Source organism: Bombina bombina, chromosome 1 (genome assembly GCF_027579735.1).
Source record: "Bombina bombina isolate aBomBom1 chromosome 1, aBomBom1.pri, whole genome shotgun sequence".
In the NCBI taxonomy this organism is placed as follows: domain Eukaryota; kingdom Metazoa; phylum Chordata; class Amphibia; order Anura; family Bombinatoridae; genus Bombina; species Bombina bombina.
In genome coordinates, this window is record NC_069499.1 from 139,095,591 (window position 1) to 139,120,858 (window position 25,268).

Here is a 25,268-nt window from a genome sequence, read left to right on the forward strand (position 1 = left end):
TTAATATAGCAATTAAATTTTAATATCCCGTGCTTTGGTTCTGCAATTGGCGCTCTTGTGGAAGTGCTGTATGCTAGACTGCTGATTGAAGAATAGTTCAAATTGTTGACTCGAAGAAGGAAAAAAAAAATTACTTTTGATGTGGGCTTTCGGAGTGTGGTGTATCAGAAGTTTATTGCCATATTTAGAAGTAATTTATAGCATATCTTCATTAGAGTGGATGAATTAAAGTCAATTTAAATTATCGTTCCCATTCCAGATCTGATTATACAAATTGGAAACTAAATTGCGCTACCCAGGCACTGAACCAACAATGGGCCGGCTCCTAAGCTTACATTCCTGCTTTTCAAATAAAGATATCAAGAGATTTGATAATAGGAGTAAATTAGAAAGCTGCTCTATGTGAATCATGAGGGGGAAAAAAGGGGGGTTTCATCTTTAAGAATTAGTGCATGGGATTTTTCCACTAATGGCCCTTTAACTGGTCATGAACTGCTGTATAGTTGGGTAATGTCTACAGATTGCCAGGCCTCTCCTTAAGCAAGCAGCAGTCATGAATGCAACTATAATGGCTAAAAATATTATAAAGTTGTTTATTGAAGGTTTTAATATTCAGAGGAAAAGTTTCTGAGCTCAGGAAATGCCTAGCTTGCTCACATTCCAACAGGCTAGAGGGTTTAGGGAAAAGTCTTCTTTATATAGAGAACAAAATAAGCTTCAGGGCAAAATAAACAGGTTTTCTTGGGCTTCTGCCTATTGATTAAGGCTCGAGTAAAATGCATATTTTCAGTTAGATATCTGGTGTCCACCGGCTAGCAGGGACTTAATCTATATATTAATGTGTTTGGAACTTAAAAACAATTTAGTATGTACTTTTTTTTGTTTTGTTTGCTTTAACAAATATTTTCTGGGTATGGTATTTTCCCATTAAAGTGATTGTAAAGTTTAATGAATAAGTGCCTGGTATATAAAAATCTTAAAAACAGGGGCACTTTAATTAATTAAACTTTACAAAGATGCTTATTTTATAAATGTTTACCTGTGCATTCTGGTAAACATAACGCCTATCCTCCGCCGGCAGCTCCTGCTGTGGTTAGCAGATTGACGAATCTGGCTTCCTCCAATCGTTGTGTCCCCACTTTGACGTCCAGCTTGGGAGGCACACAACAATTGACTATCCAGCTTCCTCCATCGATCTGCTAACTACAGCAGGAGCTGCGTGTGTAAGATCGGCATTATGTTTACCATAACGCGCAGGTAAGTATATTAAAAAAAATAAATAAGCGTCTTTGTAAAGTTTAATGAATGAAAGTGCTCCTGTTATTAAAATTATATTTTAGATACTTATTCATTAAACTTTACAATCGCTTTAAGGACTTACTGCCAATCTTCCTGCTTTTTGTGGGATTTCCTTTGAACTCCATCTCATTCTGCTGTTCAACTTCAGTTTATGGCCCTGTTTTTCAGAAGCAACCACCCTGCCTCACGATTGTTTGTCAGGAGTTCTAGGTATGGCGCTCTGCCTCTGCCACCTGATTTCCCTTTTAGTTGCATGTCATGCCACTGAAAATTCACTTCGCAGCCCTGGGGTGAAGAATAAAAATGTTTTGCAGTACATTAGCATTACTAGAAAGCTCTCTTTAAAGGGGCAGTGACTTTTTTTTTTTTTTTTTTTTTTTTTTTTGTTTGTTTGTTTGGGTTTTATTCATATTTTATTTTTTTTTCTCCAGCTTGGATTGGACATAGAAGAGCTAGAGGAAATGGAAGAAGATGCTGGTCTTGGCAATGGAGGTCTTGGCCGTCTTGCTGGTAGGTACATCCTTGTGTGTAAGCTGTTAACAGAACAATACGCACCTGAAGTGTCAATGATTCATATAAAAGTACATTAAAACTTGCGTAAAACATACGTATGATTACCTCTAGCCTCTGTATTAATGTTCATATTGTCAAGGACAGAGTAACATAAGAAAATGGGTATAAGAAATAAACTTGAAATTAAAAAAAGTAGTATTTTGAATTTTATTTTTTATATTAATAAATGAGCAAATATATATCACAGAAACTGTAAATGATGATAAATTTGGTAGTGAATCATTTTTCTTCAAAATGAATTAATCAGCGTAAATCTGTATTGATTAACAGTGAAATGTGCAAGTGCCAATTTGTTACTCGTATGGACAAGAGCTACAGGCAGTCAGTATTCCCAGTATAGGAAACACATATATATATATATATATATATATATATATTTATTAAAAACACCTAAAACCCAATATCAAATAGGTAAAATAAAGTCGCTTATGGATCTGAATATATAACATGTGCATAAACTCTCCCAGTAAACGAATGACAATAGAGTGTTAGCACAATCTATTGACAAGTTCCAAATGTGTCTTTGTATCAAGCTAGCGTCCAATGACTCCGCCCTTCTTTATGACCGCCATGTATGCATCCAATTCTGCTCTTCCTTGTGGCTGCTGTGTATATGTAGTTATGCATATATGGCAATAACGACGAATGGCAGATTCATTGGACGCTAACGCAATAGACATGTTTGGAACTTGCTGCAATTGAGCATACCCTTTTTATTCTCGCATTTATCATTTGCTAATAAATATTGGAGGCCAATGATATGACTTTAAAAAAAAAAATATTGATACAAAAAACATTTTATTCGGCTCAGGAACTCAGTCCCCACACCCCATATGACTGTTTTTGTGTAATCTGAAATCCATCCAATGAGCATTTCTTTTGCCTAGCATGTTTTTTGGATTCTATGGCAACCCTTGGACTTGCTGCTTATGGTTATGGAATTCGATATGAATATGGAATATTCAATCAGAAGATCAAAGATGGCTGGCAGGTAAGGTGTCTGGTAACACTAAATAGAAGCTCAAGAATATGCTGATACAGTAAATTAGCTGACAAACACAATTTTATTATTCAGGGGCTTTTTTTTTTTTTTTTTTCTGCATTATTTAATGTGTGTGTGTGTGACAATTTCCAGTTCAGCCCACCAATAGCCAACTTGCCTGGGTGCAATGATATACCATTAAATAGAAAACAAGAAAATGCACTCAGGACTTTTTCACAAAAACCAGTTTAATGGAATGTTTTCGGGGTTCACAACCCCTTCATCAGCATGCTGATGAAGGGGTTGTGAACCCCGAAAACATTCCATTAAACTGGTTTTTGTGAAAAAGTCCTGAGTGCATTCTCTTGTTTTCTATTTAATGGTATATCATTGCACCCAGGCGAGTTGGCTATTGGTGGGCTGAACTGGAAATTGTCTAATATATATATGGCATTTTTTTCCCCCCTCTAGGCAATTACTTTGATTTTTTTTTTTTTACGTTTGTCAGGCATATAATCACAGTACAAAGTGTACATCACAGTAATCTGTCTATCGTTGGAAAAAGAAAAGGGGGGGGGGGGTTAGGACAAAATTCCAATATCTAACTTACAAATGCTATGGCATACTATATGTAAGCCTTCCAAACAAACTCAGGCCACCTTTGGACCTCCTTAAAGATTAAATGGTATAGCAGGAGGTGCCTTGTGAGACGACCACTCTTGGGTCTTGGATATTAAACTTCTATTTTATAATAGTATAGCAAATTTCCTGAGCAAGAAGTATTATATTATAGCAAATTGCTTGAACAAGTGGAAGTTGGGTCTAGTATCTGTGGAGAAGGTTTTAAACTATGGTATTTGTTACAGAACTAAAATATCCCATGGAGTTTTAACTAAGTTTTAGTAAGGGTTTTCTGAATTCTATGTGGACATTCTAAGAAAGAAACTTGCAAACTTAGATGGGAGGTACTATCTGGGATGTAGTTTTGTAGGGCTCTTTAAGAAGAAAAAAAAACTATGGGCATAGTGTTTATTTGGGCAAGGACCAAAAGGGGCTATACTTAGACGTGTATCCCATTATCATATTACACACTTTAAAGATCAACTATTCCAGAGCCTATTATAAAAGTACTGCAGGCATTATGCCTCTGCCAAGCATACATATATCTATGGGGAAGTCTCTGTCCCAGCCGCAGACAGCAGGGTATAAATGAAAATGAATAGGGAGAAGATTCTGCCTCAGAGTGAGTGGGGATACCACACTCTTATTCTATGTTAAATTACTAAGTTGTGTAGAGGCTTAGTTATGTGGTAAGTCGACTATGGCGGGGGATTTTGAATATGTGATAGACAATCTAGTGATACCCTTCCCTCCAGTACAGTATAATCACCACACATTTATAATTTGGCATAAATGAGATGGGTATAGCAACTAGTTGAAGAAGAAAAAAAGACAAACTGGCAAAAATTAAGCATCACCTGTGTTAAGCAACTAAGGTATTAACACATGCTCACAATCATGGTGCATATTGTGTCCAGCAAGCTTGCCCCCAAAGCGTTCAAGGTACAGAAGATCAGACTAACATGTTCTTAGCCAGAATCAATATGTATGCTGGAATGTTGTAGTGTTACCAGCATAGAAATAGTACAATGGTTGCACTAGGTTACCCCTCTAACGTTCTGCTTGTGGGAACCCACTCCTATTCGCAGTGAAGGTTAGTAGCGCTTTATCATGTCCACAGAGAACATGCCATCAGCATTCCATGGCAGCCGTAAGGGAGCTGTATAAATTCCAGTAGGGCTGCAACTAACTATTATTTTCATAATCGATTAATCGGCCGATTATTTTTTCGATTAATCGACTAATTGGATAAAAAGAGAATCTATAATAGTTTTCTATGTTTTAAATAAAATCCACATAATGAGTGTTAGAAATATAAACTTCAGACTAAAACTTTACATTAACACAACTGTTTAATTATAAAACTGTGCTCTGCTGCTTAAAAATTGAACAAAACCACAAACTGTTTGAAAAGAGGTAGAACTAGAAAGATATAGACTATCACTGTTAATAACATTCTGTTATTCACTCTTTCAGAAACTTTGCATTGAAATGCAAAAATCTCAACATGTCCACATGCTTCTGGCTAAGGCTGGTTCTCTGTTTGCAGCTATATTTCCTGCAGCAGAGAAAAGGCTGAGGTGTATAACAAGGGTTTTGCCAATTTCACCAAAGTCGGATATTTATCTTCGTTAGCTCTTCACCAATGCTAAGTGTTTTCTACCTTGGCAAGGGACCTCTCAAAGTAACCCTTGACTTCATTCTAACATAAAAATATCTAGAATATGCAATGGTAAATAACCAGCTATAAGGTTAGGGTAAATATCTAGTCCGCTCTAAAAATAACGAAGATATACTTATAAAGGTTGAATCTGGTACATATTATCACAATTTATTAAAAATATAAAAAACAATAAACAAAATCAGAAGCGCTAAGGACTGTATATCAGTAACAGGACAAAGCCTTACACATTTATTTATACAGTACATATAATCAGCAATAGCAAGCAATACACTAATTGTGCAAACAGATAATAGTGCACAGCAATTTAAATAACTCCCATCAATCGAGGGGCAAGGTGTAAACAACAAGCTTGGCACTATATCATGAAAAGCATAGTTCCAAATCACCAGATTTAATAACAATCCAAATGACTATTATATCTGGGTTGCACATAAGACACGTAAACATATACTGTCCTATAAAATGTCTGTAGACGTCCTTTAGGCTAAGGAAATAATCATAAAACACAATACCATATGCAGGAGTTCATTGGAGTGAAGCAGCTGGTGTTGTGCACAGACCAACTAGTTGATTATGAGATTCGTTGACAACTATTTTCATTATCGATTATGACGATTAGTTGTTGCAGCTCTAAATTCCAGGTAACTTTATTGTCTCATGATTGCGTCCAACAGAAATGAACTGCCAGGGTCCCACTTGTGAAACTGTGGATGAGCTCATAAGACAGCTATGTAGCTGGAAGGAGGCACACGGTATATAAGCTTCCATCGCCGTGTTTGGGTTTTGTTGTTGGGAGTTGCTTGCAGGTTACATTTTATGGTCTCTTGGTTTTTGTGGTGAAACTCTAATTGGGATGCTGTGAATGCAGGATCGCTGGATTGGGAGATGACATTGAAGCTGTCTAAAGTATTTTCTGGTTGCCTTGCCAGTCCCTCTTCAGTTTGCATTGTTGGTTCTACAGCATAGGGTTTCAGGTCTCCTGTGGAAATGCTAGCAGCAGGTAGTGGACGCCGGGGCCCCAATAAGCCACCACGCTCACATTTCACCCTGTCGGGCTTGAATTGATAGGGTTGCTGAAACAAGCCAGTGCTGCTACCTTTGAGTGTTATGACCAGCGTGTCTTCCATAGCTGCTTGGTGTTTAGTAATCAGGCTGCACAGCTCCTCAAAGAAATGTAAAGATCTCCATAGCGGGAACTTAATAGTAAGCGTTGGTCAGGTGTAATGAGTAAAGCTGTAAGAGAAATTTGCAGTGTCTTGCGGGCAATCGCTGCTTTTTACCGAGACACATGAGTACCCTATCGGGGGGGGGGGGGGGTTAGATGGTAGGCCGCAACCTTTGAATCATCCTGGTGTTCTATCAGAATCTGCTCCCTCTGAGTTTGCATGCTCTGTATGACGTAATTGCACTCCATCTATGTTAATTAGGAATGTGTGGAATGGGAATGTCAATCGGCAACATGCGCACTTAGAGGGAGCAGTTTTTGACAAGGAAGTTGTCTGATCTTGCTGCCACTACGAGATGTGCGAATGTGCTGTTGAAATGTAATACTGTCAAACAAATTAAGAGTGTGTGTTATGCACGATTAAGTGTTAGAGATAGGCTTTTATATACCTTGATGATGAAGTTTTGAAGAGACTAACACTCTTGCGACCTGTCGTGGCCGCCACCCAGAAGTTCCCCCTAATTGCATATCAGTTAAACCTCAAGCTATTAAACAACTTTGTAATGAAAGGCAGTTTGGTTGCTCAAGAGTTTCCTCTAAATGTCCTATAAAGAATGTATTTTGTAAATTAAAAATATCAAAATCTGCCTGCTTGAGAGGAAACGTTTTTTTTTTTTTTTTTTTTTTTTTGCAACTTTAACATTTTGTATGTTGTCAAATGTTCAGAAGATCATGAGATGCAATGTGATCTGTAAAACTAGATTGCAAATATATAGTCAAACAAGGACATGTATTGTAGATGCAGCTTTTAATTTTGTTTAAAGGGACATAAGTGTAGAAAGAATGTTAGAGCAATTTATTATTGCATGCATATTACTGTTTAACCTCTGCAAACGTGTTAAATAAGCATTTAAGAGAGCAACCAATCACCAGCTAGCTTCCAGAAGAGCATTGCTGCTCCTGAGCATACCTAGGTCTGACTCATCAAGGGAACAAAGTAAATTGGATAATAAAAGTACATTTAAAATACCATGCACAATCTGAAACAGATTTCACTTTTTTTTTGTCCTGTTAAAGCTGTAAATTTAAATTAAAAAAAAATGTGATAAGGCATTTGCTTGGGGGGAGAAATATCAAAACTACATGTTTTAGTCACTTTTGTGCAGAATTTTTTTCCATAAAATGGAAGATTGCTAGCAATATTGTTTAGGCTATTCTGTTGAAAGGGACTTTGGTCGGAATTGAAAATGCACATAGATGAATTACGTATTTGAATAGAAACGTTTGCATTATACTTGTATTGCCAAAAATGCTTCTAGTAAGATATATTTTTTTATTTTTTATTTTTTTATTTTTTTTAGTATTGGCATTTTTCTCTGCATGTGAAGCATAACTAGATATTCTCAAGGCATTAGTATTTTAAATACTGCAGCTGCTCAGAGCACCAGTGGGGCTTGTATCATGTCAGCAATTAACAAATTAACAGATGGTACAAGCACCTTATGCTCACTGAGCAAGTGCTGTGTTTAAAATGCTGGTGCAAGGTGCATACTTAAATACACGCTTGAAACGGCTATAGCTTTTATTACAGTGGATTCCTTGCGAACAGGCTGGGTAAGTGTGCATGGAAGCGAGCTGGTATATCTGGTGTTGGGCAGTATTTGTATCATCCTATAGAAGATTCTGTCATCTTTAACTTAGCTAGATTTATTGTCTACAGATTGAGGAAGCTGATGACTGGCTCAGACATGGAAACCCATGGGAAAAAGCACGTCCTGAATACATGCTGCCTGTCCACTTTTATGGACGTGTGGAAAACACAAAAACTGGAGTAAGATGGGTGGACACTCAGGTAAGATAAGTGATGGGTAAAAGTCAATTCCTGTATGTTTGTAAATGAAGTTTTATTATAGAATGTGTAAAATCGAATATATGAAGTTTGCCAGCCGGTTGCCATTATACAGTAGCCGGTTGAGGGGCAGTGTAAAACTTACTATAGCATTCTGTTATTTTATAAATGTTACTTAAGCTATCCAAAGTTCATTTAATTTCATAATTTAACATAAATTAACTGATAATTTGAGCAACATTCATTTAATATTGACTATCTTAAAGGATTACTTTCTGTTATAATTTTTAAGCTAAACAACTAACATATTAAAGTTAATAAACATTCATTAAAACCTACTGACCTATATTTTCTCAAACGAAGTTTCATAACATTCTAAAAGTTATATCTTTTATTCGCCGATGATGTCACGTTATCCTGCCCACTATTTTCAGCACTGCATGTTCAAAATACTTAAACCAATATCTTTGTGTTTAAAGCGCCATTTTGAAACCTAGGTATTGTAAACGGATTGGTACAGAGCAAAGGATACCCACGGAGTGGGTTTGGAAAACAATTAAATTTGCAGACAAGATTTCTGATATACGGTAGAGATATGTTAATGAAATGCTATTGATAAAAAGCGTATTTGGGGTAGTTAGTTAGTAACAGGCATAGAAAATATTTACTTACAGTGGCCCTTTAATATTGGCTTAAATTTTAACCAACTTACTAAATTGGCCCTGGGGAGAACAGCTTATAAATTCTGTGGTATACAGTTTTATAAAGAGGTACCTAGATAGCTGTAAACCAAATAAATAGTTCTTCTCTTTAGACTTTGCAGTTTGACACACACCCACATGTTCACTGGTGCTGACATTTTCTTTATGCTTTGGCAAGGATGACAAACGGCCTACTAGTAAAACCTAGTTCCGCACTAGACATCTGGAAGTGTATAAAAATCACTTGCTGCCAAACGTTGATTCAAAAGGTGGACATATACATTTAAATAGATACCTAGAAACCTTTTGCAAACCAATAAACTATAGGCTGAACAAGTGTGCCAATATATTGTGTAAGCTTAATTGGTTCATAATAAAGTCTTCTGCTTAATTCAGGCATTCTTGAAGTCCCACACAATGCTTGTCATTACCACCTAATGTAATTTTATTCTGTGAATCCACCACCCTTTCTATGAGTAAGTGCTTCCACAAATTACATCTGAACCTACTACCCTTCAACTTGATCACCTCTTGTTCTGGTGTTGCTGATTTTGTGAAAAATACTTACAGCCTTCGCTTAATTAAGCCGCTTGGGAAATAACTTTTTCTAATATTGAACTTTAGATCACAACTTTTTTTTTAAATGGTTTTTTTTTTTTCTCATTTGATACACACCCTGTACAACATTTTGAAAACCAATATTCCCTCCCCTGTTAACATTTGCTGATGTCACTAATACATTTTCTAAACAAAGCAGACACCAGACCCATGAGGAACACTAGTAACTGGCTCCTTTGCAAAAAGCCGTCCCCTTTTCGCCCTCGCGTAACTTAACACGCCACTTGTAATCTGGCCCAAAATGTTCTGCTGCTGCTCCAAAAGCAATCTCTATAAAAAAGGTATCTAGGACTGTTCTTGTCACTCAAGGTCTGAATTACTTTGATTTACGCAAAGGTTTAAATCCCTCAAGGTAACCTAATTCACTAGTTTAATTGAGAATTTAAATAAGTTACTGTTAAAGGTGTAATGTCTTAAAAAAAGAAAAAAAAGTTTGCCCTTTGTTCTAGGTTGTCCTTGCAATGCCTTATGATACCCCAGTCCCTGGGTACATGAACAACACAGTCAACACCATGAGACTTTGGTCTGCACGAGCGCCTAATGACTTCAACCTCCGTGACTGTGAGTTGTGGAAAAGTGTGGTTCTGAAGTTGTAGTGTGCGCCTATGTCATCACTGGTCATGTTTGGGAACATATGAACACCAATTGGCTTTTACTGGTTCATGTGTGGGGGTTTTTGTGGTGTTTGTAGGGATCAAACCCATGCCCACTTTAAATTCTCACTAACCTCTATTTATGCTGGCTTATTTTAATTGTTAATGTAATAACCAATATATTTACATACTGAGACAATAAAATGCCATTAATAGGAATTGGAATTCTACAAGTCAAAAACGTTCAATTTTTAATTTTTTTTTTTTTTTTTTTTTTTTTCTTTTAAGAGGCCACATTGATTACATAATTTAAGTTAAGTGAGTTACAGGCTAGTGTAGACTTACTGAGACATCTCTAACATCTCCACAGTTAATGTCGGTGATTACATACAAGCAGTACTGGACAGAAACCTGGCTGAGAATATCTCCCGTGTCCTCTATCCAAATGATAATGTAAGTGTGCCCCTTTGTGTGACTGTTATGAAGTGACGGATTCCCCTTGAATATAAGAATGCATGGCTATTCTGTTTGTAACCAGCAGGGGACAGTGTCCTCTCATGCCATTCAGTTTTCATTTTAGCTCACACTTAATTTTCAAAGCATGGGCTTATTTTTGTCTTCTGTAGTAGATGAGGAAATAACTGAAATTGACTAAGGGCATTTTCAAAATGTATTTTAAAAACTCATGTTTCTCTTTTGCATACTTGCCCAGTGAGGATTAGTACAAAACTATTTTAAATTGAAACCAATTCTGTTCAGAGGTCCTTTTTTTTTTTTTTTTTAAACAGTAAGTTAGACTAGTCTGCACTTTGATGGAAGGCATTATCTCAATTTATTTAGTAATCATTAAATACAGTGTAATTTCATAATAAATGGAGTAGCACTTTAAATTTCAAATTGGCAGTAGTGTGTGTTTTCTATGTTTTTTTTTTTAACTTTTCCAACAGTTCTTTGAAGGTAAAGAGCTGCGCCTGAAGCAGGAATACTTTGTTGTGGCTGCCTCTCTACAGGACATCATACGTCGCTTCAAAGCATCAAAATTTGGTTCACGTGAATCTGTCAGAACTGGTTTTGACTCCTTTCCTGAAAAGGTATTGCCTAGTGTTGTGTGTAATACCTCCTGGAACAATGAGTTGTGTTTGCAAAATGGGTCAAGGATGAAACTTTGTTGGCTGTACATGTCTGTTTGCTGCAACAGAAAACCAAATTTTTTTTTTATTCTATACAAACAAACATGTGTAGCTAACCTAAAAATGAGCAAAATGTTACATTAAAAGCTCACACACTAACTGTATACCTGAATGTCTTTTATCCTCCAGTGGCTGCTGCTTAAAATAACAGATGTCTTAAAGAGACAAAATACCCATATGCTAAATAAGTTTCTCTACCTTTTGTACAACGTACCCCTGTTGGCGTACGCTTTTTTTTTTTTTTTTTTTTATGTACCCCACCTGTAGCACAAATATATTATTGATCTTTTACATGAGCAAAAATATATAAATGTGTATCTCTTGATTTCACAAGCTTGTATCACATGTTAATGAAGTAAAATATATAGGTATCAGATATTCGTTTTTATGTTTTCTGGAATTTTAACATTTGGCAATATTACAACTGAGATTAATGAACAATTAGGGAAGTCAGTGATTGAGCAGTGGAAATCCTCACTCTTGGGAGAGCTTGAGGGTAGAAATGCAGCTTTCTTTGATATGTCATGTTTACAATAGCTACATAAAATAAAATAAAGGCCCATCTCTGGAGTACCCCTTGCCAATGCCCCAAGCCCCCCCAGGGGTACACATACCACAGGTTGAGAAACTAGGTGCTAAATCACTTGAAAGCGATGCAGCTCAATTGTAAAAAGCTGACAAGAAAATATCACCTGAGCAGCTAAAGGATATTTTTTTTACCTTTCTTGAGCTCACAATAGCAAGTGCTCTGAAGTTATCCTTCACATGCTGACAGCTGCATGTTACGGGGTGAAGCAATCTGCTTAATCAGTGCTGTCGCACTTTGCTTTATTTTGTTGTAAACTTTCTTATGAGGGAAATCCATATAAATGCACGCTTGTAAGTCTTGATTGGCTGCTTCAGTCCTTTGTTAAACAGATGTTCAGGTGACCTTTTCTAGGTTCTAGCTTTTCACATCCATGCTGCATCACTTAAGTGCTTCAACATTTGGGTATTATGTCCCTTTAATGGTTAGTTTGAAGTAATCTTATTTAATCTCCAGCTGTCTTAAAGAGACTGTTAAAGAGTTCTGTCATGCATATAAAAATAATTACTTTGGCACTGATTGTGCGGTATACCCTGTGATTTATGGAGCGTAAATTCTTGCCTGCTTGGTCAACTTTTTAAATTAAGCGTTGACCAAGAATTTACGCTCCATAAATCACAGGGTATACCGCACAATCAGTGCCAAAGTAATATATATTTCAACATGTGCCTATTTCCTACCCCCTATAGCACGTGACAGCCATTATGCATATATATGGGTGTGAACTCCTGTGCAGGTGTCTATGAATTTAACATACCTCACAATTTTATAATGTCTGTAAATTGGGGGGAAAAAATTATATATTTTTTTTTTTTTTTTGTGTTACTTTTCAACTGACCCTTATTTTAAAAGGAAGACTGCTCCCATATCTACAGCTTTGAAAGTTTTATGCATCAACCCTTTTAAGAGTGGGATATGGTGATAGCTTTGCCTCGGGCACAACATTAACAGAACTTCCCTATCTTGAAATTAAAAACTAAAACCTGAAATGAACAATTTGACCCAAATCTCTTTAAAACCAAAGGTAATATTTGGGGTAGAACAACAAACTAAATTCCCCAGAAAAGAATGAAGAGACTAAATGCACTACTGAAGACTTATTGTGACATGATTGAAGACTTACATTTTGACACACGGTAGCACAATTAGTGTAAAATAGAAATCACTTATTTGCCAAAATCTAATATTCCACATATTCAGTTTGTTTTTAACTTAGGACACCTCTGTCAAGACCACATGCACCAGGACAGTGTGGCTAAACTGGTGGAGTGTTAACTGGTCCCTTATACCACATTCTGGCAAATGAATATAAGTAACAGATGAAAGATTGACTAATGTATCACTTTTTCTGGTTCTCCATTGTACAGGTAGCAATTCAGCTTAATGATACACACCCTGCAATGGGAATTCCTGAGCTGATGAGAATTTTTTTGGATATTGAGAAGCTTCCTTGGGACAAGGTATAACCTGTAATGTGTGTGTATTTTTTTTTTATTTTTTTTTTATTTATTTTTTTTTATTTTAAATCTAGCCATCTTTCATGCTGATACACCAGCGCAAGTTGTGGTTGCTCATTTGTTACTTGTGATAAACCGGTTTCTCGACACTTCTATTCGCTCCTGTTTTATACACTGCTGTTTTTTTTGTTTTTTTTTGTTTTGTTTTTTTTTCTTCTCTAAAACAAAGTAAAAACTGTATAGTGTAGCATATTACAAGTACAATTAAATCTGGTGTATTTTTTTTAATAATGAAAATATATACATTTTGTTTTTTATTTTTAAAGAACTGTTTGAATCAGGAGATTTTTTTTACAAACCTATGGAAGTGTTGTGCTGGTTAAGGGTCTTTAGTTTGCCAGGAAGTTAGTTTTTCATACGTCCAGTATACGAATAAATTTGAGATGTAGATGTTAATAAAGTACATTGTAAACTGGAGGGATTTTTGTTTCCCTCTCCCCCATTCTCAGGCCTGGGAAATCACAAAGAAGACCTTTGCCTACACAAACCACACTGTGCTACCTGAAGCTTTAGAGCGCTGGCCTGTGGAACTTTTTGAGAACTTGTTGCCAAGACATCTACAAATTATCTATGAAATAAACCAGCGGCACCTAGATGTAAGTTAATATCAATGCATAGGTGTGTGGTGTGATTGCTTTGCGACTACTTAACACAAACGATACAGAAGTTTGCAGCGCTATACAAATAAATGATTGAGAATACAGCTCTGAGTGGTCTGCTTTCATTCTATGGCTTCTGGTTTGCTAAATCTATTTAACAAGGCACTTTTATCGTGAAGAACTTTGCTAATCTTATGACCTTTTTATGCTTAATTCGTTAGCACATTGCTGCTCTGTATCCTGGGGACTCTGACCGGTTGCGCCGCATGTCCTTGATTGAAGAGGATGGAGTAAAGAGAGTAAACATGGCTCACCTGTGCATCGTTGGATCACATGCTGTTAATGGAGTGGCCCAGATTCATTCAGACATTGTCAAAAACAAAGTGTGAGTTTTATAACAATAGTGGGCCAATGAATATATTTTAGTGCTAGCTGTACAGCTGCAGTTTGAAATGAGTGTCAATTTTCAGCAATAAGTACCCGGTTTTTAAACAGGGGCACTTTCATTGATGAAAATTTACATTGCACTGGATTTGTAGAAATACTTACCTTTTACTTCTGCAAAGCCGGATCGCAGATCCCAGCCTCAGTTCATCTGTACTGACGTCAGAAATGACAAAACCGGCTTCCTCCAATCATGGCTTGCACCCCAGAGCGTCCATATCGTGATGCCTGGCTGTAATTGGAGGAAGCCAGCTTTGTCATTGCTGTGGTTATACAGCAGGAAGAAGGCGGGATCATCGATCCGGTTTTGCAGAAGTAAAAGGTAAGTATTTCTACAAATCCGGTGCAATGTAAAATTTCATCGATGAAAGTGCCCCTGTTTTTAAAAGTATTTTTAAAAACCGGGCACTCATTGCTGAAAATTGACATTCACTTTAAACTAAACGCCTCCCCCTTACAGATTTTTGAGATTTTAATTTGTAGTAAAAAAAATTTTTTGTTTTAAATGTTCAGTGATAAAATGGCAAATTAATGGGCTGAAGAACTATTATAGATTTTGTATTTTTTATATTAAAGGTTTAAAGACTTCAGTGACCTAGAGCCAGAGAAGTTCCAAAACAAGACAAATGGAATTACTCCGAGACGTTGGCTTCTGCTGTGCAACCCTGGACTTGCTGAGCTTATTGCAGAGGTAACCAGGTTTTGAATGGGACGTTGAATAAATATTTGATTACATATAAATCTAAGCCCATCTGTTGGTAAAATGTGCAGTGTTAGCCACTAATTCTAAGGATCAATATCCCCTCTGCAGTTTTGTTATGTAGTAATGATCATGGTTAAGATCTCTGGTGATCTGTTATTGCATTAAACAACCTAGGTGATAAAATGGCAGCTTTTTCATGTACTTAATATTGCTTTTGAGTTGGAAAGAAATTATAAACAAGGCAGGGAAGCTTATTCAGAGATCATGTCCAAGAGGAATCGGTATAAAAAAAAAACTATTTTGCAGCATGTGGGTATTTTTTGTTTGCACCAGAGCACTAAGGGGTTTATCGTGGGGGTAAGCGATCGTTTGAGTTCAATCGTGATTTACACTAAAATGATTACTGCAGCTTCAGAGCTCTGGTTAACTGTTTAAAAAAAAAAAAAAAAGTGTGCAATATTTTTATTAGTGTTATGAGAGTAATTGTACTTTGTAATGTATTTTTGTTGTGTTTTGTCAAAGGCTCAAAAGGTATGAGGTCTCAGGCAAGTGGCGTTAACCTAAAGATATGCATATACACCTCTAAATATGTGTATATATCTTACATATACACAATCCCACTGCCTCCTCTGCAAAACAACTTCTGCAACTTACTTCCTCTTTTGGTCTGTCACAAGGGACTAACTCTCCCACTCACAAGGATGGTCACTCCCTTGATCTGATATTCAGCTATCGATGTACTATCTCAAACTACCCTTCTCCTCTTTCTAACATCTCCTCACCTGTAACATCACATCCCACCCTACAACTCTCCCTCCTTCTACCCCTCACACCAAACTTCACAGAAGCATTAAGTCACTAGATCAGCAACAGCTCTCAAACATCTGCTCCAACCCCCTCAATAGCCCACAATCATCCAAAACCCACATAGCCATAACTTTCAGCTCTTTCACCCGTTACAAAGCAAGACATGTTTGCCCTTATACTGTCCTGTCCCCTCGATTTCCCTACTCCCCCTTGCCTCAAAACATATTGAAAAGCTAGTATATGCACACTAATCACATTTCTTTACATTTAAACTCCCTCCTTGACCCACTGAAATCTGGATTTTGCCACCAACACTCCAGACGGCAATCGTTACGCTTACAGCAAAATCTAAAGGCCACTTCTCTCTGCTCATCCTGCTATCTGTCTGCAGCCTTTAGATACTGTTGACCACCCTCTTTTGCTCCAAACCCTTTAATACTTTGGCATCTCATGGTTCTCTTCCTAACTGTCTAAATGTACCTTTGTAGTGTAGCCTTCTCTGGTGCATCCTCTGCCCCATTACTATTTTCTGTTGTGTTAACACAAGGCTTTGTCCTTAGTCCCCTTCTCGTCTCAAATCACATTAGGTTTTCACCATGGATTCTAATATCCTTTGTATGCTGATGATACCCAAATCTACCTCTGCACCAGACCTATATCCTTCCTTACTATTGCATGTCTTTCTCATGTCACCCTGAATGTCCTCTCAGTACCTCAAGTTAAATCTCTCCAAAATTGAGCTCCTTATTGCCCCCCTCCCCCCCATTTTCTATTACTGTCTAACTTCATTACCCCTACCAAGCATGGTCAATGTCTTGGTCACACTTGATTTAGAGCTTTCACTCCTCACATTGTCTTTGGCCAATTCCTGCCGCTTCCACTTTTTTTTTTTTTTAAAACCTTGACATTTCCTTACACAAGACGCAACTAGGATATTTGAATTCTCTTTCTTTCTTTCTTTCTTTCTTTCTTTCTTTCTTTCTTTCTCTTTCTTTCTCTTTCTTTCTCTTTCTTTCTTTCTCTTTCTTTTTTTCTTTTTCTCTTTCTCTCTCTTTCTCTTTCTTTCTCTCTCTTTCTCTTTCTTTCTCTCTCTTTCTCTTTCTTTCTCTCTCTTTCTCTTTCTCTCTCTTTCTCTTTCTCTTTTTCTCTCTCTCTTTTTCTCTCTCTCTTTCTCTCTCTTTCTCTTTCTTTCTTTCTTTTTCTCTTTCTTTCTTTCTTTCTTTCTTTTTTTCTTTCTCTCTCTCTCTCTTTCTTTTTTTCTTTCTCTTTCTTTCTCTTTCTCTTTTTCTCTCTTTCTTTCTTTCTCTCTCTTTCTCTCTCTTTTTCTCTCTTTTTCTCTCTTTTTCTTTCTCTCTCTCTCTCTCTCTCTTTCTTTCTTTCTTTCTTTCTTTCTTTCTTTCTTTCTTTCTTTCTTTCTTTCTTTCTTTCTTTCTTTCTTTCTTTCTTTCTTTCTTTCTTTCTTTCTTTCTTTCTTTCTTTCTTTCTTTCTTTCTTCTCTTTCTCTCTCTCTCTCTTATAACTCAATCTTCTCTGGTCTACCTAGCACCTTTATAATCCATAATGAATGCCAGGCTCATCTTCCTTACACGTCGCTCTTTATCTGCTGCACCTCTCTGCCAAACCCTTCACTCAAAGGGGAATATGTTCTATGTATTTTTAAATAGATATAAATCGTATGTATATTGTAACAAAAATCAGATATATGTTGAAATTTCTAGTTATGAATAGAACATTCTTTTATTTAAAGAACATTGGAAAGTGAAATATTCATATTTTCAAGTTGGGGTTAGCACAAATGACAATATGCAATCGGGTTTGCGTGAGTTGGGTGTTCGCAGTCAATGCAGAAAAAAATGGGGGGGGGGGGGGCGCTATGGGGTAATAGAATGTCGCATACATATTAACTTCGGCTTTTTGCGCTTGTCAGGTTAAGGAATAGTCTAGTCAAAATTAAACTCATGATTCAGAGCCGACAATTTTTCAGCAACTTTCTAATTTACTCCTATTCTTCATTCTCTTGGTATCTTTATTTGAATGTAAGCTTAGGAGCCAGCCCATTTTTTTTGGTTCAGCACCTTGCTAGTGCTAGCTGATTGGTGGCTACATTTAGACACCAAAGTGCTACCCAGGTGACGAAACAAAAAATGGACTGGTTCTTATGCTTACATTCTTTATTTTTCAAATAAAGATACAAAGTAAAATTAATAGGAATACATTAGAACGTTGCTTAAAATTGCATGTTCTATCCGAATCATGAGTTTAATTTTGACTAGACTATTACAACGCAAGAGCGAAAACTGTTTGCTTTCAACTTGTAATATGATGCAAAAAGCTTACTTCTAGTGCAATCAACGCTTGAAGAGCTTCACTTGTCATTTGGCCCAAACTTAAAGGGAACATCTCTCCTTCCTCAAGCTTTTTGCTCCTCTCCTGAGTTGGTAAAAATACACTTTTCTAAGTGGGATATCGCTCACTATGCACATGCATCCTTTGTTGCCTTGCGGGAAAGTTACTTCTGCGTTTGGTAGATCACATATACTTCCTAATTCTGAATAAATTACATTTACCGGCACAGAGCATTGCATCAAGACCGGTTTGGCAGGAGGGGGTTATACACTGCAAACCAAACTAATATGTAGAATTTATACACCACACCATACATTACTACATTTCTTCACATTTTCACCTTTTTCTAATGGATCAAGGCTTGTCTACTTCTCTCTGATGTGAAAACATAGGAATTTATTTTTAGTTTTCCAAGTGTCTAAAAGAAGAAAAACCCAGGCATTTTGTAGTAAAATTATATATTTCTCAACAGATAGCAAGTAAGGAGATAAAATATATATGTTCTTCTACACAGTTCCTTAATAGCTACTTTAGTGGCTAGTACTAGAGTGCTCATGTTATAAAAATGCAGAACCTAGTCTAGTGTTCTAAAAGTACAGTATGCTCCTGCTGAGTCTCACAGCAACAGTGTCAAACCTTAAATATCCTCAGGTGAGATTTGGATGGACAGTATGGTAAACCTGCATTCTTGGGGGTACAAAACTGCAGCTTACAAGATCATTTAGTCTACCTTTAATTTCTTTCTTGCTGATCCATATATAGTCAAGAAGTAACTCTTCATTAAGCCATGTTTAAAGGCCAATTAACTCCCATATAAGGTATCCACCAGTGAATTGGCTTGTAACAAACCTAAACAGTCTAAATACATATGGTCTGAAGTCACAATTCCTGTGGTTTGTTTTTAAAACTTCCACCTAAACACTCAAAGAACCTCTAGCCCTACAACGTGTCCATTCCAGAGAATAAGAAACATGTTTTTTATTTCTAAAATGAATATTTATTTAAATAAAAGAAAATCCAGGCAAATGTAAATCTTGTATGACCCCTATTTTTGCATTTCTTGTGACTTGACACTGAGCTACTATGTTACAGAAAATTGGAGAAGGTTATGTCAAGGACCTGAGTCAGTTGAAAAATTTGAACAAATTTGTAAATGACATTGCTTTTATTCGTGATGTTTCCAAAGTGAAGGAGGTAAGCTGGGCTTCTGCATGGGGTGCCATAGAACAATTTAATGCTCACAAACTGTATAGTTACATCCTCTATCCCAACACTAGGAAAACAAGCTGAAATTTGCCCAGTACCTGGAGAACGAATACAAAGTGAAGATCAATCCGTCATCCATGTTTGATGTGCATGTGAAAAGAATCCATGAATATAAGCGTCAGCTGCTGAACTGCCTTCATATAATCACCATGTACAACCGTAAGTTACCTTGGCACGTTATTGTGAAATAAGTGCAGATGACTGCTTTTTGGTTTTGCACATAATTTCAAAATGGTTTTTAAGGTCTGCTTAAAGGGACACTGAACCAAAATTTTCTTTTGTGATTCAGAGCATGACATTTTAAGCAAGCTTATCATTTACTCCTATTACATTTTCTTCATTCTCTTGGTATCTTTATTTGAAATGCAAGATTTTAACTTTAGATACTGGCCCATTTTTGGTGAACAACCTGGGTTGTTTGTTGGATAAATTCATCCACCAATAAAGTGCTGTCCAGAGTTCTGAACCAAACAAAGCTTAGATGCCTTTTTCAAATAAAGATGGCAAGAGAACGAAAACATTTTTATAATGGGAGTAAATTAGAAAGTTGCTTAAAATTGCATGCTCTAATAGCTGGGTGGGTTAGGGATTTAATGTTTTAACTTTTTCGAACTAAACTAACCCTTAAAACGAAACAAAATTAAATAAGAGTTTGGGTAACAAGCAGTGAGAAGAGATCTGATGATTAAGCGTGATAACCATAGGTTTTAATCAAATGTATTCCATTGGTTGACAACTCAATATCCGTTGTAAACCCATTACGTATGACTCTATGTAATTTTGAAGTATATATATGTAACTGTATATATGTTGTATGCCTGAACTCTCTTTAATAAAAAAAAAAATTTTTAAAAAATTGCATGCTCTATCTGAATAACGAAAGAGAAATTTTGGGTTCAGTGGCATTACTACTCCACTTTCAATAACCTTAAAATTAGAGACTAAAATGCTGGCACATTGGCTAAACTTCCATTGTGATCCAGTTTTCTACCTGAATATCATAAGTTCACTGGTTGGTTAAGGACAACACTCAGTATTACATGCATTACTTATTTTATTATTAAATGCATTATAATTGAAGGGACATAATGTTTGCTTCTAGTCAAAGCTGAAATGCATGTATGCGCATTCAATTTGCAATATACTTGCATCACTTACGTAACAACTCATATTATACAGGCCACCTAGCTGTGTGGGAGCATGGGACATACAAAGCATGTGTGTATGCCTTAAACTGTCACTCTAAGCATTTTTGCTGCTTTAAGTTTTGGATAGTATTTTTTGTGTAATACTTTTAAAGGGTCACTAAACCAAATTTTTCTTTCTTTCATGATTCAGATAGAGCATGCAACTTTATAATTTACTCCTATTATAAAAAAAAATTATTCGTTCTCTTGCTATCTTTATTTAAAAAGCAGGAATGTGATGCGTAGGAGCCGGCCCATTTTTGGTTGAGAACCTGGATTATGCTTGCTTATTGGTTGGTAAATGTAAGCCTTCAATTGGCAAGTGCTATCCATGGTGCTGAACCTAAAATGGGCTTGCTGCTAAGATTTACATTCCTGCTTTTAAAATAAAGATAGCAAGAGAGCGTAGAAAAATTGATAATAGGAGTAAATTAAAAAGTTGCTTAAAATTGCATGCTCTATCTGAATCATGAAAGAAAAAATGTGAGTTCAGTGTCCCTTTTTTAAATGCACTTGTGTACACTAATGCTTTTAATATAAATTTGAAGTGTACATATTTATAGAGCCTTACTTGTTTTAATATTCTAGTGGTATTAAAACAAACTTTAAATTGTTGGGGTTTTTTTTATAACTTCCAAAACAGGTCTCAAAGCTAATCCCAAAATGGATTTCGTTCCCCGGACTGTGATAATTGGAGGAAAAGTAAGTTTTGTTTAAATGTTTTTTTTTTTTTTTTTTCTTCTTTGGAAGTTTAAAGGGACAGTCTAGTCAAAATCAAACTTTCATGATTCAGCTAGGGCATTTCATTTTAAACACTTTCCAATTCACTTTTTATAAAATTTGCTTTCTTGGTATTTGCAGAAAGCTAAACCTAGGTAGGCTCGTATCCTAATTTCTAAGCCGTTGAACTGCCTCTTATCTCAGTGCATTTTGACAGTTCATGTATCGTATAGCTAATATTGTGCTCACTCTCATGGAGTTATTTAAGAGTTGGCACTGATTGGGTAAAACATGTCTGTCAAAAGAACTGATAAGGGGGCAGTCTGCAGAGGTAGTGTATTGCTATAACAGTGTTGGTTATACAAAACTGGGGAATGGGTAATAAAGGGATTATCCATCTTTTTAAAATTTTAAAAATTCTTGTAGACTGTCCTTTTTATAATATAAACCTTCTAGATGTCTTGTTTTCTCAGTCTCTTTGTATCACTTACTTCTACTAAAGAGCCTAGTTTCCCCATCCTGATTCTTAAAGCCCACTATAACTATCCTACCTCTTAATGAATCCAGAGAGCCACAGCTACTAAATTTGGACTGGTTTTGCATATAACAATATTCATCTCTATCCTTCAAAATCTACGATTTGACAACCTGTCGTTCCTAAACCTCTTCACCTTAGATGACAAAGCTCCTTACGACAGCACATTGACTAACTATTCCTATTGTATGGGTTTTTGTAAAATAGTAATCTAGAAAAAAAAAGTTGTGGGAAAACTATGTTTTTTTTTTCTTATAATATCCAAGGCTGCTCCAGGATACTACATGGCGAAGCTGATCATTAAACTCATCACGGCTGTTGCAGATATTGTGAATAATGACTTTTCTGTGGGTTCAAAGCTGAAAGTTGTTTACTTGGAGAACTACAGAGTCTCATTGGCTGAGAAAGGTCTGTATTCCTAGTCCAGTCTTACCTAACTGTTCATTTGCTGACTATTCACTGTACTATCATTTCTTACCATGTAAAATTTGCATCAAAGCTAACAAATTATATGTACGTTTTTATACATCTATTTGGGGGGTTAAAAATATCAGTGTTTACTAGTCAATGTTAAATGGTGGGGATTTTTTTTTTTTTTTTTTTTTTTTGGTTTTTTTTTTTCCCCCCCTCTTCAGGAGAGATGTTTTTTGGGTTGTGTTTTTTTCACATTTAATCCATGCATCACCCTCTTGAAAAGGATTTGTATAGCAAGGTGGATGTGACTGAATGGTGTGTATCTAATTTATAACTAACATACTCAAGGCATACAAATTAAAAGGTTGTGTAAGAAAGAGAACATGGGTAAAGGGTCAATAAGGTCAAACTGTGTTTTGTGCTTGTGTGGGGTTTTTTGTGTGTGGGGGGGGGGGGTTGATAAAGTACAAAACAAAATTCATTAACTCAATTTATAATTGGTATCTAGGCTTTGAACGTTCTTCATACATTGTTTGTAACTGGATTTTGCCCTCTTAATAGTGATTCCAGCAACAGACTTGTCAGAACAGATTTCCACAGCAGGCACTGAAGCGTCTGGCACAGGGAACATGAAATTCATGCTGAATGGAGCACTGACCATAGGCACAATGGATGGAGCCAATGTGGAAATGGCAGAAGAGGCAGGGGAAGAGAACTTGTTTATCTTTGGCATGCGAATAGAGGATGTTGCAGAACTGGAGAAGGCCGGGTAAGAACATCTACCTGTCATGTGACTTTTGCATTAGGATCAGAACTGGGTAAGTCACCCTTTAAAGACAGGATTAAATATTGGTGTAGTAGCAAAATTAACTTCTGTCCAGCAGATCTTTAGAAATGACCTGTAGGTAGTGAAATTCAGTGTTCAAAAATTAAGCATTTAAAAGATGCTCAATCTGTTGCTGCCATCTTTTGCAGACAGAGAATTTGAACCTTCAAAACTGAAAAATATTATACTGTAAATTAAAATGACACGAGTCCACGGTTCATCTAATTACTATTGGGATGTATCACTCCTGCCCAGCAGGAGGCGGCAAAGAGCGATATTCTGCAGCAAAGCTGCTAAATATCGCTCCCCTCCCACCCAAGTCATTCTCTTTGCCTATGTTAGAGCAAGGAAGTGGTAAAGTTAGGGGTAAAAAAAAAATAATATATATATAAATAATCTTGCTTGAAAAATCTTTTTCTAAGTGGTGCAAGATTGTGCTGCTTTGTTCTAGAATGTAGCTGTAGTCCATATCAGTCTTCAGTAGAGCAGTGGTGGCTTTAGAACAATGGGAACTTGTGGGACATGATTCTCACTGCGCCTCCCATGTAGTTTATGCTGCCCTACTACTGAAAGCCAGAGTAAGATTACTCAGTCCTTCTTTTTTTTTTTTTTTTTTTTATATTTACACAGGTCCATGGGAGGGAGAGGACCTCTCAAAACTAGTGAGCTGTCTTGCTGCCTGGCAGAACTTTGAGGTAAGTGCTGCTTTATTTTTTCTGCAGAAAATTTGGGCACTTTATTTATTGGGACACGGTTTCCTCTATAGGTTTGGGGGAACATATTCCATAAGGCAGTTTTATTTATAGCGGGCACTAGGGGCTACTCCTAACTGGGGCTGAGGAGTTCAGGGCTCATATGTTGTGGTGTTTTCACTTCTCCCGGCGGTTTGCTTATAAGAGACCTTTACCGATCGGGAGATTAGTTAAGGGGCTCATACTTTGTGCGGTGTTCTCTTCTCCCGGCAGTTTGCTGTAAGACATTTTTTCCCGACTGGGAGATTGTTTAAGATGCTGCGATGGGCGGGGCTAGCTGAGGCGGCAATTACTGTTGCGCGCCTTTTTTACCCTGTGCTTCCGGATCGGAACTGTGCAGTAGCTGGTGTTCAGACGCAGGGAAACATTTACTCAGCCTATTCTGGACTGTTTTTACTGTGAGACGAATCCGGATTGCTCTACTAATAAAAGGGAATTCCTCTGGTGCAGCAGGGCAGGTAGGCACCTCAGCAGAGCTAAGCTGAGGTGTAGAGGTCATCTGAAGACTTTTTGTATTATCTGTTACCTTGCTGCAAAAGTAAAAAACGTTAAGTTTTAAAATTTAAAGAGACAGTAAAGTTTTTTTTTTTTTATTAAATTTGTTTTTATTTGATATTTTGATCCATTGTGATTCAGAATGGACAGAGGCCCTGAAAAATGTCAATTGTTCATTATGTTTTGATGCCAATGTGGAACCACCAATCCCTTTCTGTTCCTCATGTATTGAGAGAACTTTAAATTACAGAGACTTTTTTTTTTTTTTTCTGAGCCAACATTTTCTAAGGCGGATGCTGTTCAGGAGTCTAATGATAATGTTCATGTTTTACCGCCCGCACGTGCAGTGCCCTGCGCTTCCTCTTTAACACCTCCTGGAGTTAGGCTGCAAGACATCGCCTTCCTCATGTCCTCTGATGCGTTGTCTGCTTTTCCCATGTTTTTTTAGGGAAAAGTGCAAGAGGAAAAATAAACTTTCGGTAAGCGAGGTTACTGACGCAGTTGTTACTATTTCGAATGCCCCCTCACAGAAGCCAGAGGAGGAGGATGCTTTGGTAGCATCTGAGGGTGAAATCTCAGATTCTGACAGTGTAATTCCTCCTAATACTGAAGTTGTATCTTTCAGGTTTAAGATAAGAACACCTCCGTCTGTTACTCAAGGAGGTTTTAGCTACATTGGATGACACCATGGTCGTAGTTAATCCTAAGAAATCCAGTAAGCTAAACAAATATTTTGATGTACCTTACTTGATGGAGGTTTTTCCTGTACCAGATCGAGCCACTGGGATCATTTTTA

The 25,268-nt window shown here is 36.7% G+C and overlaps 1 protein-coding gene across 1 annotated transcript in view; it reads left to right on the plus strand.

Moving 5' to 3' along the window:
- PYGL (glycogen phosphorylase L) overlaps positions 1-25,268 on the plus strand; it is a 36,419-nt gene that overhangs the window by 6,055 nt on the left and 5,096 nt on the right. The window contains exons 3-17 of the mRNA XM_053697638.1: positions 1,731-1,809; positions 2,760-2,863; positions 8,045-8,176; positions 9,942-10,053; positions 10,456-10,538; positions 11,033-11,176; positions 13,229-13,321; positions 13,828-13,974; positions 14,199-14,362; positions 14,998-15,112; positions 19,370-19,471; positions 19,555-19,702; positions 21,374-21,432; positions 22,252-22,393; positions 22,961-23,168. Coding sequence (XP_053553613.1) covers positions 1,731-1,809; positions 2,760-2,863; positions 8,045-8,176; positions 9,942-10,053; positions 10,456-10,538; positions 11,033-11,176; positions 13,229-13,321; positions 13,828-13,974; positions 14,199-14,362; positions 14,998-15,112; positions 19,370-19,471; positions 19,555-19,702; positions 21,374-21,432; positions 22,252-22,393; positions 22,961-23,168 — 1,832 coding nt within the window. The remainder of the gene's footprint in view (positions 1-1,730; positions 1,810-2,759; positions 2,864-8,044; positions 8,177-9,941; positions 10,054-10,455; positions 10,539-11,032; positions 11,177-13,228; positions 13,322-13,827; positions 13,975-14,198; positions 14,363-14,997; positions 15,113-19,369; positions 19,472-19,554; positions 19,703-21,373; positions 21,433-22,251; positions 22,394-22,960; positions 23,169-25,268) is intronic.